The sequence below is a fragment of the Silurus meridionalis genome, chromosome 12 (genome assembly GCF_014805685.1).
Source record: "Silurus meridionalis isolate SWU-2019-XX chromosome 12, ASM1480568v1, whole genome shotgun sequence".
NCBI classification, from domain to species: Eukaryota; Metazoa; Chordata; class Actinopteri; order Siluriformes; family Siluridae; genus Silurus; species Silurus meridionalis.
In genome coordinates this window covers 18,479,010-18,491,287 of record NC_060895.1, presented here as the reverse complement: position 1 = coordinate 18,491,287, position 12,278 = coordinate 18,479,010, and the positions used below count along the sequence as shown (strand labels likewise).

Here is a 12,278-nt window from a genome sequence, read left to right as displayed (position 1 = left end):
TATTGATTGAATTGAGTGATCGATTAAAATGGGCTAAATGTATTAAAGACACTTAAATAAATGGAAAATTAATAATTAGATTGTTACTATAATCATTAAATAGTTAATGAAATATTTGTTAGATCCCATTTGGGTAATACAGATGTGTATACAAGTGTGTGTGCATTTTACATTTAATATTAAACTTTCTAAAAATATGTTCTACCCAACTGTTCTACTTATTTCAGCATACTTTAACAAATATCTTCATTCCTAACATCCTTCATCCATTCACTCTGTTGTTATGTGGAGTTATTAGGGTTTTCTTCTTTTAAGAGAAATTCTTGAAGCTGTAAATAAAACACTTAAAAATACATATCGCTAGGTTGCGTAAAACAACGCACTACAAATCGTATTTAATGTACGGCGTAAGTAGCCACAGTGACACTGCACTAACTATAGTTTCTTTGTTTATAACCTTGGCATTGTTTAGTATGTTTTAGCATTAAAAAGTGACTGATTGAGCGCTCAAAGTGTAAGGTGGAGACTAAAGAAACGAATGGTCTGCCACTTAATACATTTGTGAGGGAACTCAGATTTAACTATGTCCCGCAAGTAAAAAAAAAGGATTGCATTCGAAAGCCCTGTACCGAAAAAGTTCGGTACGAAAACGTGTACCGTTACACCCCTACTCTAGGGAATAATTCTTGTGCTGTTCTTCTTCCAGCCAAAAGGTGGCGATAAAACGTTTATAGAGCCATTTTGCTTCACCACTGATCCCAATGAAGAAGCCGGTTCACGTTGTATGCTGGGTTTCGACATTGAGAAGAACATGGGGATGTAGTGGGTCAATCATTACTGAAGAAATAAAACACATTAATACAGAGATCAGACTCTCGGAACAGTGTTATAGTCAGGTAATACAGCCAGAGTTTATTGATTTCTTTATTTATTAAAGTCACGCTTTATTGATTATAAATATTACGATATGGTGATAAGTGCAAGGACTCTTGAGAAACTCATTTTTACAGCATTTTTTATGAATGATTGAAAATATGTACATCATTATTTATAAAAGGTTTAATTATTTAGGATTGTTTAAGTCTAATATCTGAATTATTCATTATGAAGTGTGCCATGACTCCTGGCTATTGGTCATTGAAATAAATGTCATTTAAATATAATTATAATTATTTATATATATTTTGCTTTATTTACATACTACTTCATTACATTGTGTACATTATTTAAAGTTGCAGGTCAATATGCATCCATTGTTAAACTGCTGTTTGTGTTTAATATCTGCATTAATGTTGTTTTTCCTCTTCTTGGAGGTCATATGATTCCTGTGACTCTTTTTAAATGTTTTTTTTTTAAGCAAATTCATTTTAGGTCATTGAACATATGACTACACAATCATATGAATGTACAAATGACCAGCTTTATTTTCCTTTAAAAAATCCTCCCTTTGGGTGAATAACAGCTTTGCACACGTTTTTGTTTCTCCGCACATTCAGCTGAAATACATTGCCATGCCACTTGTAAAACTTGCCGAAAGTGTTCTTTTCTAGTCGGAAATTTCTTCCTGAAAATGCGATCGAGTTTATTCAAGAGCAGATCAGTAGGATTTAGGTGCAGTGACTGGGCAGGCCTTTTCATGATAGATAACACTCCAGACTACTGTTTTCTCTCTAGGCAACACTTTGTGTTTGAATATACGCATTGGGTCATTGTATTGCTGGATAGTAAAGTTGGTTCCAATGAGCTACAGTTCAGATAGAATAGCATAGCACTGAAGTATTGAGTAGTAGCCAACTCTACCACTCAGAATAAGTCTCCAACCTTCCCTGCTCCAAAACAACCCTAAACCATTAAGCTTCCACCTCCATGTTTGACTGTGGGGGTGAGGGAGTTTTCTAAATCATCTCTCCTGTTCTCCGTCTTACATAAGTTCTGCTGTTAAAGCTAAAACTGTCACATTTGGCCTTATCTTTCTTCCAGTCATCCACTGTCCAATTTTTGTCTTTTACCTGGCTTGTTGCATAGAAATAAAAGGAACATTAGAATATATATATATATATATATATATATATATATATATGTATGTGTGTGTGTGTGTGTGTGTGTGTGTGTGTGTGTGTGTGTGTGTAGCAATATATAAAAGCAAACCCAGGACAGTTACAATTAAAGGGTATTTTGCATCAATACTGTTCAACTTGAAACTGTAAACTCTTCTCTAAACTTTTTACAACAGTGCAATGTTGGGCTTTTTTTAATATTCCTGTATATATTACTGTAATATCAGTATTTTACAGACGTCCCTAAGAGGCCATGCATTATGTGATCAGTACTTAATTATTCTGTGTATTTAACATAAGACCATGTTCTAGAGGCACCATCATGGATAATAACCATTTGTTTACCGTGTCCACGTCCTGACAGAAATCATGTCCAGTCTTTTCGGCGCAGTTAAAGCGGAGGCTGCCGTGATGTCTAATGAGAGCAGAGCGCCACCCCAGGGCTGTCCCATGCACCAGGACGTTAAAACAGGTTATAATGAATTACATTTTATAAACACTAATAAATCTGATCTTATTCATTTCTTTTTTTTTTTTTAGCATTCTTTGGAAAATCTACTAAAAATCTTTGACCCTCTTGATGTGTCTAATTCTTTAATATTTTGTGTTCATGCATTATTTAATGAGGTTCTATAAAGATAGTATTGCCAAATTCAGCTTCAAGATAGCCATTAGGACACAGGTTTTTAGCTTGGCAGGGTCTTTTGTCCAATTTTATGCAAACGAGGGTCATAGCAAGTCACATAAGTAACATTTTGTAGGAATTATGTGCCATTTTTTTTTATTTTGCTCAATCATCTATTTTTGTTTGTTTAGCCACACCTCCATCCGAATGCCCCATGCACCAAGCATCCACTACAGAACAACCCAAGAGTGCACCAGATGTGCCAGCACATCAGGACAGAGCCTACGAGTTTGTGCAGTGTCCTGTGACGGGAGCTAGAGGAAGCAAACAAACAGCTGACCTCGACCCTGCCAATATGGTGTGCTCTTCCTTCATTCATTTATTCAATCATTCATTTAAAATGTAGCTACTGAAGATGACTGAAGAAGAAAGCAGCGTGTACTGTTAGTGTGGCTGCAGAATGGCTTTATGATTTTCCTGTTGATTTCAGATGCCTCCACCTAACCAGAACCCTTCTCCTGGCCAGCCCTTTCCTCTGTCTGTGGCGCGAGAGGAGTCCCACATCCCTCGCTCAGGATCCGATCAGAACTGGGTTTATCCCTCTGAGCAGATGTTCTGGAATGCCATGCTGAGAAAAGGGTGAGTGTGATCGATATTCCTGGAAGGGGGGGCATCATGTTCTGCTTTAGAATGTCACTGTACATGTTGGAATCCATGTTTTCCTCAATGAACCGCAGCTTTCCTGTACCAGCAGCACTCATGCAGCCCCAGACCACGATGCTACCACCACCATGTTTGACTCTAGTGTCCATCCACTCCTTTGATGGACCCTTGTGAGGTCTGTTCCAAGTGGAAACCATCTTGTATGACCCTGGCCACTGTACTGTAACTCAGTTTCAGGGTGTTACCGATCCTACAGCCTAGACCGTCTTCGTGGAGAGCAACAATTCTAATTCTCAAATACTCAGAGAGTCTTTACCATGAGGTGCCATGTTGAACATCCAGTGGTCAGTATGAGAGAATTGTACTCAAAGAACCAAATTTTAACTGCTGTATGAAATTGTGTATCTTGTAGACAAAAACATGAACATGATAAATAGGACATGTGGCTTTGCATGTTTACACAACATACAGCTTTTATGACTTGGGGTTGTACTCACTTTTGTTGCCAAATATTTTGACAATTATGACTGTACGTTCAATTGTTTTTTCAAAGAACAGTAAATCTGTACTGCTACACAATCTGCACATTGACTACACTAAAATATGTTTCATTTTTATAGTATTGTCCCTTGAGAAGATATACTACAATGGTTGCTGAAATGTGAGGGGTGTACACTTTTACATTAATCAGTTTATCCCTGTAAGTTTATCCCTAAATGCTTATCCCTAATGAAAAAGTCCAGAGGTGACAGTCGCAAGGAAAAACTCCCTGAGATCATATTAGGATGAAACCTTGAACAGAACCAGATTAAAAGAAGAAACCATCCTCAACTAACACCGGATATTTATTCATTGTATTTTTTTATCAGGTTATTAACTGTTCACTGAATGAAACTGAGTGCAAATCTGTTAATATTAATTTCAGTCCAAAATCATCTAAATGGTTACTAATCGTTTATATAAGTGCCGTTAATATCATTATTATAGGCTTCATCTGATGTGTGTCCACCAGGTGGCGCTGGAGGAAGCAAGACATCTCTCAAAAAGACATGACGAACATCATTTCGATTCACAACCAGAACAATGAGCAGGCATGGAAGGAGATTTTGAGATGGGAAGCTCTCCATTCAAAGTGAGACAAGTGAAACGTGTCCGTCTTAAAAGCCACGTTTTTTTTTTCCTTATTGATCAGTTGTGACTTTTTTTTGTGTGCCATCTAAAGGGAGTGTCCATGTGGACCTGCTCTTAAAAGGTTTGGAGGCAAAGCGAAAGATTTCACTCCGAGAGCTCGCTTTCGTCACTGGATGGGGTGAGTTTTAAAATGAACCTCAGAGAATGGAAATTGTGTTACAATTGTAACAGTGGAATCTGTAATAATCTGTTAATAATCTAAGAGAGAAGCCTCACAGAAATGCCCAGTATTCTGCATACACTTGATGTGAGAGACAAACACATTATTTATATAATTATTGAGTCATTCATTTATTTCCCACTTTTTTTTTCTATTTCTGTTTCCTCACACACTTTTATCCATTGCTATATTTCTGTTTATTTTTCCCAAATGTCCAGTATTCCAGTCATTTTTCAGTAAATGAGAGTTTTATGAGTATGTTTCAGCCCTTCATGCCTCTTAGCCAACAGTTTCTTTAGCATTCTTTTGGTTTGTTTAATTCTACGCATTAATTTGACTTCGATTCAGAGAAAAAATTGGACCTACATTGCTTTTCTGATTATTTAGGGGTTTCTTCCATCTCTCTTATCTCAGGCATGAGCTGCCATTTGACCGACATGACTGGATTTTGGACCGGTGCGGGAAAGAAGTACGGTATGTGATTGACTACTATGACGGGGGTCAGGGGTCGAACCACACCGTCTTAGACGTCCGTCCAGCGTTCGACTCTTTAGGAGCTGTGTGGGATCGCATGAAGGTGGCGTGGTGGAGATGGACTTCTTCATGAAGCTGTGCTGAACAACAGAAATATAGGAGATTTCTATTAATTTATATTTATTGCCAATGATTTGTGCTCGTTTTACTTTACAGAAACGGCTGCATTTACTGAACACATTGTTCCATTGCACATACCTAAATAACTGTCCAAGTTCTATACTAATGATTATTATTATTATTAATATGGGCTATAAAAACCAGACCTGGAAATGGAAAATGTATAGAACTATAAATGTATATCACGGTTTAATAAACTTGCTGTCTGTAAGAAGTGTAACGAAGGACTGAAACTATTGAGAGAAAATTACATCGCATCGCAACTTTACAGCTAAAACAATTACTTGATTTTTGAAATAAGAAATGAATTAGTGAATGAAGTGCTATGTATGGTAGTTATACAGTCAAAAAAGTGTTTGTCCTTTTTGCATTCCAGATGTTTATCCAGGGGGTCAAATCTAAATTTCACACTGATGCCCAATTTTCTGTAAATTGCTGTAATATGATTTACATCCCCACTGGATGAAAGTCACCATATGTTCAATAAAAAAAAAATTTGTGCAACTGTTGCACTTTTTTTTAACCAGAAGGCAATTATGGATGGAAGGATGGATTTGGATTGTAGTTAATATCAACAGTCTGCTAGAATGGCTTAGGACCGCAGTTTACTCATACAGTTGAACAGAACACCTCAACATAAAGAATGGACATTTGGTGCCATTTTGATTTTTTTTTTTTTAGTTTGGTTCCTCTCAAGGTTTCTTTCTCATACCATCTCAGGGAGTTTTCCTTTCCACTGTCACCACTACTAGCTCACTCATTTGGGATAAACCTATATACACTAATGTATACATTCATATTTAATAACCTTTTTTAGCTCTGTAAAGCTGTTTTGGGGCAATATCCTTTGTTAAAAATGTTATACAAATATAACTGAATTAATTTGGATTATTAAACTTAATCAGGCTGGTGAATGTTTAGGTGCCATTTCACTGCTTCACAGTGTCTGTTTAGTTTATTTTTATTGAAACATTTATTGAGGCTGTTTAAATGACCCTAGCTTTTACTCTGTATTATGTTAGAGCTATTAATAAATTATATATATATATACAGTACAGACCAAAAGTTTGGACACACCTTCTCATTCAAAGTGTTTTCTTTATTTTCATGACTATGAAAATTGTAGAGTCACACTGAAGGCATCAAGGGCTATTTGACCAAGAAGGAGAGTGATGGGGTGCTGCGCCAGATGACCTGGCCTCCACAGTCACCGGACCTGAACCCATTTGAGATGGTTTAGGGGTGAGCTGGACCGCAGAGTGAAGGCAAAAGGGCCAACAAGTGCCAAGCATCTCTCGGGGAACTCCTTCAAGACTGTTGGAAGACCATTTCAGGTGACTACCTCTTGAAGCTCATCAAGAGAATGCCAAGAGTGTGCAAAGCAGTAATCAAAGCAAAAGGTGGCTACTTTGAAGAACCTACAATATGACATTTTTCAGTTGTTTCACACTTTTTTGTTATGTATATAATTCCATATATAATTCCACATGTGTTAATTCATAGTTTTGATGCCTTCAGTGTGAATCTACAATTTTCAAAGTCATGAAAATAAAGAAAACTCTTTGAATGAGAAGGTGTGTCCAAACTTTTGCTTTGTACTATATATATATATATATATATATATATATATATATATATATATATATATATATATATATATATATATAGATATATATATATATATATATATATATATATATATAGATATAGATATATAGATATTACAATATAGTCTCCATAACCGGAACTGCAATTTCTAGAATCAATGTTGCAACACGGACTCAAGCTTCTGCCTACAACCACAAATCCACCGTCTATTTATTTTTGTAACTACCCGTATATGGGTCGTCCCGCCTCCTGTAATATGATTGGCTAGCCTATTAATAACGTTGACAAGCATTCACTTGATTAAATAAAAGTTTATTTTTTATCAATCCGTCAGTTTGAGTAAAACCGATAAAATATGTTTATTAAAAAGACAACAAATTATACCAATGAAGTTATGTGACTTTATAACGGCTCCAAAACGTCTTTCGCGTTCTGTGGTCACGTGTACAACATCCAATCCGCACGCTGGACTTTACGAGCTACTAGCCAATCACCGTAGAGGAGGCGGGAATAGTCGGAAAACGGTTGTGGAATCCAAACGCTAAATAGCTGGTGAAGTTTGGTGCACGTTTGCACTAATGTTGGGAAGATGTCAGAGGAAGCGCTGGATGAACTGTCAGTGTTGTCTGCTATTTTCTGCGAAAAAGATGAATTTGAGTTAATTGAGGAATCAGGTGAGGTTAATGGGAATAGTCTTTATAAAGTTATACACACAGATTATGCATGTAATTCTGAATGGTGAATATTTTGGCACATTCTTCTATAAGAAACAGGGTGGTGTGATGATGAAGCGTGACTTTTTCCTTCCTGAAGTGTTTTTTTTCCTTCTGAGTAACAACAAAGTCCTAATTATTGTCCTCCAATACAATTTGCTGTTATAACTTATTATAATATCATATAACTATATGCTATAATGTTAACTATACACCGATCAGGTATAACATTATGACAGGTGATCTCTTAATCATGACACCTGTTAGTGGGTGGAAAATATTAGGCAACAATTTAACATTTTGTCCTCAAAGTTGATAAGTGAGAAGTAGGAAAAGGTGCAGGCGTAAGAATTTGATGGTTGTGATGGTGATGACTGGGTCAGAGCATCTCCAAAACTGCAGCTCTTGTGGGCTGTTCCTGGTCTGTGGTCAGTATCTATCAAAAGTGGTCCAAGGAAGGAACAGAGATGAACCGGCGACAGGGTCATGGGCGGCCATGGATCACTGATGCACGTGGGGAGTAAAGTCTGGCCTGTGTGGTCCGATCCAACAGACGAACTCCTGTAGCTCAAATTGTTGAAGAACTTAATGCTGTTAATGCTCGATAGGTCTGGCAAAATAGGAACAACACAATATTAAGCATAATGTTATGCCCGATCAGTGTTTATGGATCACTTTATACCCTACATGTTGTTCCTATAGATACAATACTGCATTTAAACTAGTGTATTACTACAAACCTGTGAACTCTTGTCCGTATACATGGTCTGTGGAATACATACATGGAATAAGAGATTGCAAAAGTACACACATCCTTCACCCAAGTAGAAGTACAGATACTCATGTTTTAAAAGACTCTGAAAAAAATAATGACTATACTTTTTATACTCAAGTAAAAATTATACTTAAGTAAAAGTAGCCATTACTACTATCTGTATTAGTGTCACGCTGGTAACTGGACCTCACGTCATATTAATATATGAATACAAAAGAATTTTAAATGTTGTTACCTAATGAATGTATCCAGACTGAACATCCACCATATAGAACACAAGCAGAGAAAAGATGATGATGATCATGTGATCAGTAATGTCTCTGTTCTCAGTCATGTTTACATCACTGACTCCCTCTGTATCACCCACGTTAACCCCAGACTTCTTGTTGCCTTCTGCCTGCTCATTGTGAGCTTCGTAAACCTAGTCTACGTCTGTGGTGCGTGAAAACCAGGCAATGATACACCAGTGGATTGAAAAAGCCACGCAATGACAAGAAATAGGTTGATGAGCTGAAAACGGTGCAACGAGAATAAAAAATATTTACCAAAAAGATTCAAACTAAAGTAACGAGGCTGTTTTGTAAATGTAATAAGTAGAAAGTACAGATATTTGTACGTCGTTAATTCCATATCTCTGCATGGAACACATCAATCCATCATGTTAATACTGTCGTGTGAGAAACGGTCCGTGTTTTCCTAATGCTTTGTCAATCTGTTTCTCAAACACAGCTCAGACAGGACTCGTGTACCGCATCTGCACTCCGATAGACACAGACAGCGGGAGAAAAACCGTGAACCTTACTTTCCATCTCCCTCTTCTATACCCTCAAACCCCTCCTGATATCAGCGTCACCTCCAGCGATTTCTCCAGGACCCACTGCCAGGAGCTGAAGAGAGCAATGCTCAGTAAAGCTCACAGCCTTCCACCTGAGCCCATGGTCCACCATCTAGTCACGTGGCTTCAGTATAATATTGCCGGCCTCATTAGAACCCCAGACTGCTCCAATACAGCAGAAAGGGAAGCAGAGGACACGTGGATGGCATTGCTGCATTTGGATCATATGCGCTCTAAAGCTAAATATATCAAACTGATTGAAAAGTGGACTTCAGAGCTGGGCTTGGTGGGGAGACTGTTTGTGGGAAGGCCCATTTTAATTTTACTGCAAGGAACAAAGGAAAGCATTAAGGTATTATCAATAAATAAGGGTGTTAATTGATTTCTGACTGATGTTTTGTGATAGAAGTGTATCTGCAAGAGTGAAAGGGAAAGTTTATAGGACTGTGGTGAGACCTGCTGTATGGTTTAGAGACAGTGGCATTGAGTAAAAGACAGGAGGTGGAGCTGGAGGTAGCAGAGCTGAAGATGTTGAGGTTTTCGTTGGGAGTGACAAGATTAGAAATGAGTTTATTAAAGGGACAGCGCATGTTGGTCGTTTTGGTGACCAGGTGAGGAAAGCGAGATTGAGATGGTTTGGACATGTGCAGAGGAGGGACATGAGTTATATTGGTAGAAGAATGCTGAGGATGAAACCACCAGGAAGGAGAAAAAAGACGAAGGCCGAGGAGGAGGTTCATGGATGTGGTGAGGGAAGACATGCAGGTAGTTGGTGTGAAAGAGGCAGATGTAGAGGACAGGATGGTATGGAGACGGATGATCCGCTGTGGCGCCCCCTAATGGGAGCAGCCGAGAGAAGAAGAAGAAGAAGAATTGATTTCTGACTGAGATGTAACAAACCCTCAACTTGGCTTCAAAATACATATTAGATGTGTTTTTGAGTGTTGTTATGTTAGCTAAAAAACTACTACACTAATTTATAACTGTCTGCCTCAGACCTTATTCTTAATGAAGTGGTTTAGGACACAGGCTTACAGCAATCTATAAACAAGAACCAGGTTCCTATGTTTTGGGACAGTTTGGTGTTGTTCATTGTTTTCTCAACCCCTTCTCTGAAAGTACACTATATTACCAAAAGTTTGCGGACACCTGGTCATAAGTATGGTATGTATTTTTTGAGCATCACATTCCACATTTATTGCCAACGTGTTCTTATAATTAGCTCCACTCTTTTAAAAAGATGATTCTGCTGTAGATTGGTATGCTTGTAGAAATTTGTGTTCATCAGCCACGAGGGTGTTAGTAAAAATGTAGGAGAGATGAGGAGACCTGGGGTGCAGCCAGTGTTCCAATTCATCCCAAAGGTGTTCAGTAGTGATGAGATCTTCCCTCAAACCATGTAAACCATATCTTCATGGTGCTCGCTTTGTGCACAGGGGAATCGCCATGCTGGAAAAGGTTTGAGTTTGCAAGTTCAAGCAAATGCAGAATTATATTATACATTATATATGGCAGGAAAGGTCAGGTGTCCCAATACTTTTGTCCATATAGTGTATGAAGATCGAGTCATACCAGAAATCAGTAGGGATTATATAGTTCAATGTTAAAGTGCTTATCAAAAGTCTGGAAACGTTTACACTTTAATGGATTTTGAGACGCACATGCTACTTTCTGTCAGGTTCTGTACATGTATAAATACAAACTATCCCTGTCATGAAACACCAAACATCTCTATGCTGATTGGTCACATTGTCTTTCTTTTTCTGATGTGTGCACTTTTTTTTTTTTTTTTTTTAACCAGGCAAAATTTCTGATCTGAATTTCCTGTAGGTCAGTAAAAAAATATAACTGAGTAAAAACTTTTAATCCCAAAGGAATACATTCATCTTCAGAGAACAGTGAAAGTTGACGTGGACTCTTCAGGCAAACGGTGTAAAGAGAAGATGCTAAGGGTTTTATGTGAAGTGCCCTTTACAGCGGATTTCCAAAGGTAAGAACTGCCAGTCATTACACTTCTTTCGAAATCCCTTTACGCTGAACACAGTTTATTGCATCAGCCTGTCATTTAATGTCTTTTTCTCCTCCTCACCTTTCTTTCCCTTTTACACCATTTCCCTTTATTTCAGAATATTAACGTTCGAGGTTAAAGAAGACTTGTCTTTAGACGACCTCAGAAGGGAGTTTGATTTAGTCGGATCGATGAAGCTTTACCACGAATTTGTTCCCTTGGTACAGTAAATGTCTGATAAATGTGCTGCCTCTTTTTTGACTTTGCTTTTATACATGATTTACTACTAGAGAAGTCCTTGAGGAAATCTTGATCGGAGATTGAACACTCGGCATTGCAGATTCAGACAAGTATAAATTCACTTCAGCTGTAACCAATTCAGTTCTGGTCATGTTGCACATTTGAAGCTCCTCATTTAAACAAGGTACTGCACCGGACTGTGTTACAGCAGAGTGTTGCTGTCTCGCAGCTCTAGACATCTCAGAGCGTGGATTATTATCTGAGCAAGACCCTTATCCCCTTATCCCCCATTATATAGTATTATATCGTATTTATAAGTCACCAAATTGGTACTTCTGGCTTCTCTTGGGTTTCCTGCCAAGAAAAATCTTATAAATACAGGCATCTCTCAGATAAATATTTGCATTTATGTCTTTTGGAAGACGACATGACATTCAAGGTGCTTTAAAGTCTCAATAAATATTTCTGTTCTATTCTGTCCTTTTCCCACACATGCTGCTAATGTGACACGCTCTTGTCGATTTCTTCACTACAACATAAAAAAGATTTTTATCCACACAGGCCGCTCAGGTGCTCGTTCAGTCTCTTTCGAGATTGGACGTTTGCAAATCTCTGCTGGAAGGTCTAACTCTGAATGCAATTCGTCTGACGCGAACGATCCAAAACACAGCTGCATGACTTGTGGTCAACCTGCCTCATACACAAGTTCTCACAAACCACCCCACTGCTGCGCTCCCTCCACTGGCTTC

At 38.0% G+C, this 12,278-nt stretch overlaps 2 protein-coding genes across 2 annotated transcripts; both read left to right on the top strand.

Annotated features, from left to right (window-relative positions):
* The first annotated feature begins 748 nt into the window (after nt 1–748).
* Nucleotides 749–5,854, top strand: LOC124394653 (holocytochrome c-type synthase-like). The gene is made up of 7 exons (XM_046863024.1): nt 749–896; nt 2,422–2,529; nt 2,874–3,040; nt 3,173–3,321; nt 4,358–4,477; nt 4,568–4,654; nt 5,111–5,854. The coding sequence occupies exons 2-7, from the start codon at nt 2,427–2,429 to the stop codon at nt 5,301–5,303; spliced, it is 819 nt and encodes a 272-aa protein (XP_046718980.1). The 5' UTR covers nt 749–896; nt 2,422–2,426; the 3' UTR covers nt 5,304–5,854.
* A 1,623-nt stretch (nt 5,855–7,477) lies between these two features.
* rwdd3 (RWD domain containing 3) lies at nt 7,478–12,020 on the top strand. Its single transcript, XM_046863426.1, has 4 exons — nt 7,478–7,632; nt 9,176–9,633; nt 11,156–11,271; nt 11,408–12,020. The coding sequence occupies exons 1-4, from the start codon at nt 7,548–7,550 to the stop codon at nt 11,517–11,519; spliced, it is 771 nt and encodes a 256-aa protein (XP_046719382.1). The 5' UTR covers nt 7,478–7,547; the 3' UTR covers nt 11,520–12,020.
* The last annotated feature ends 258 nt before the right edge of the window (nt 12,021–12,278 follow it).

Coding starts and splice junctions, on each gene's coding strand:
- LOC124394653 (XM_046863024.1), top strand. CDS start 2,427: ATGTCCAGTCTTTTCGGCGCAGTTAAAGCGGAGGCTGCCGTGATGTCT. Junction 2,530..2,873: donor GCACCAGGACGTTAAAACAG/GTTATAATGAAT, acceptor TTGTTTGTTTAG/CCACACCTCCATCCGAATGC. Junction 4,655..5,110: donor CGCTTTCGTCACTGGATGGG/GTGAGTTTTAAA, acceptor CTCTTATCTCAG/GCATGAGCTGCCATTTGACC.
- rwdd3 (XM_046863426.1), top strand. CDS start 7,548: ATGTCAGAGGAAGCGCTGGATGAACTGTCAGTGTTGTCTGCTATTTTC. Junction 7,633..9,175: donor TGAGTTAATTGAGGAATCAG/GTGAGGTTAATG, acceptor TCTCAAACACAG/CTCAGACAGGACTCGTGTAC. Junction 11,272..11,407: donor TTTACAGCGGATTTCCAAAG/GTAAGAACTGCC, acceptor CCTTTATTTCAG/AATATTAACGTTCGAGGTTA.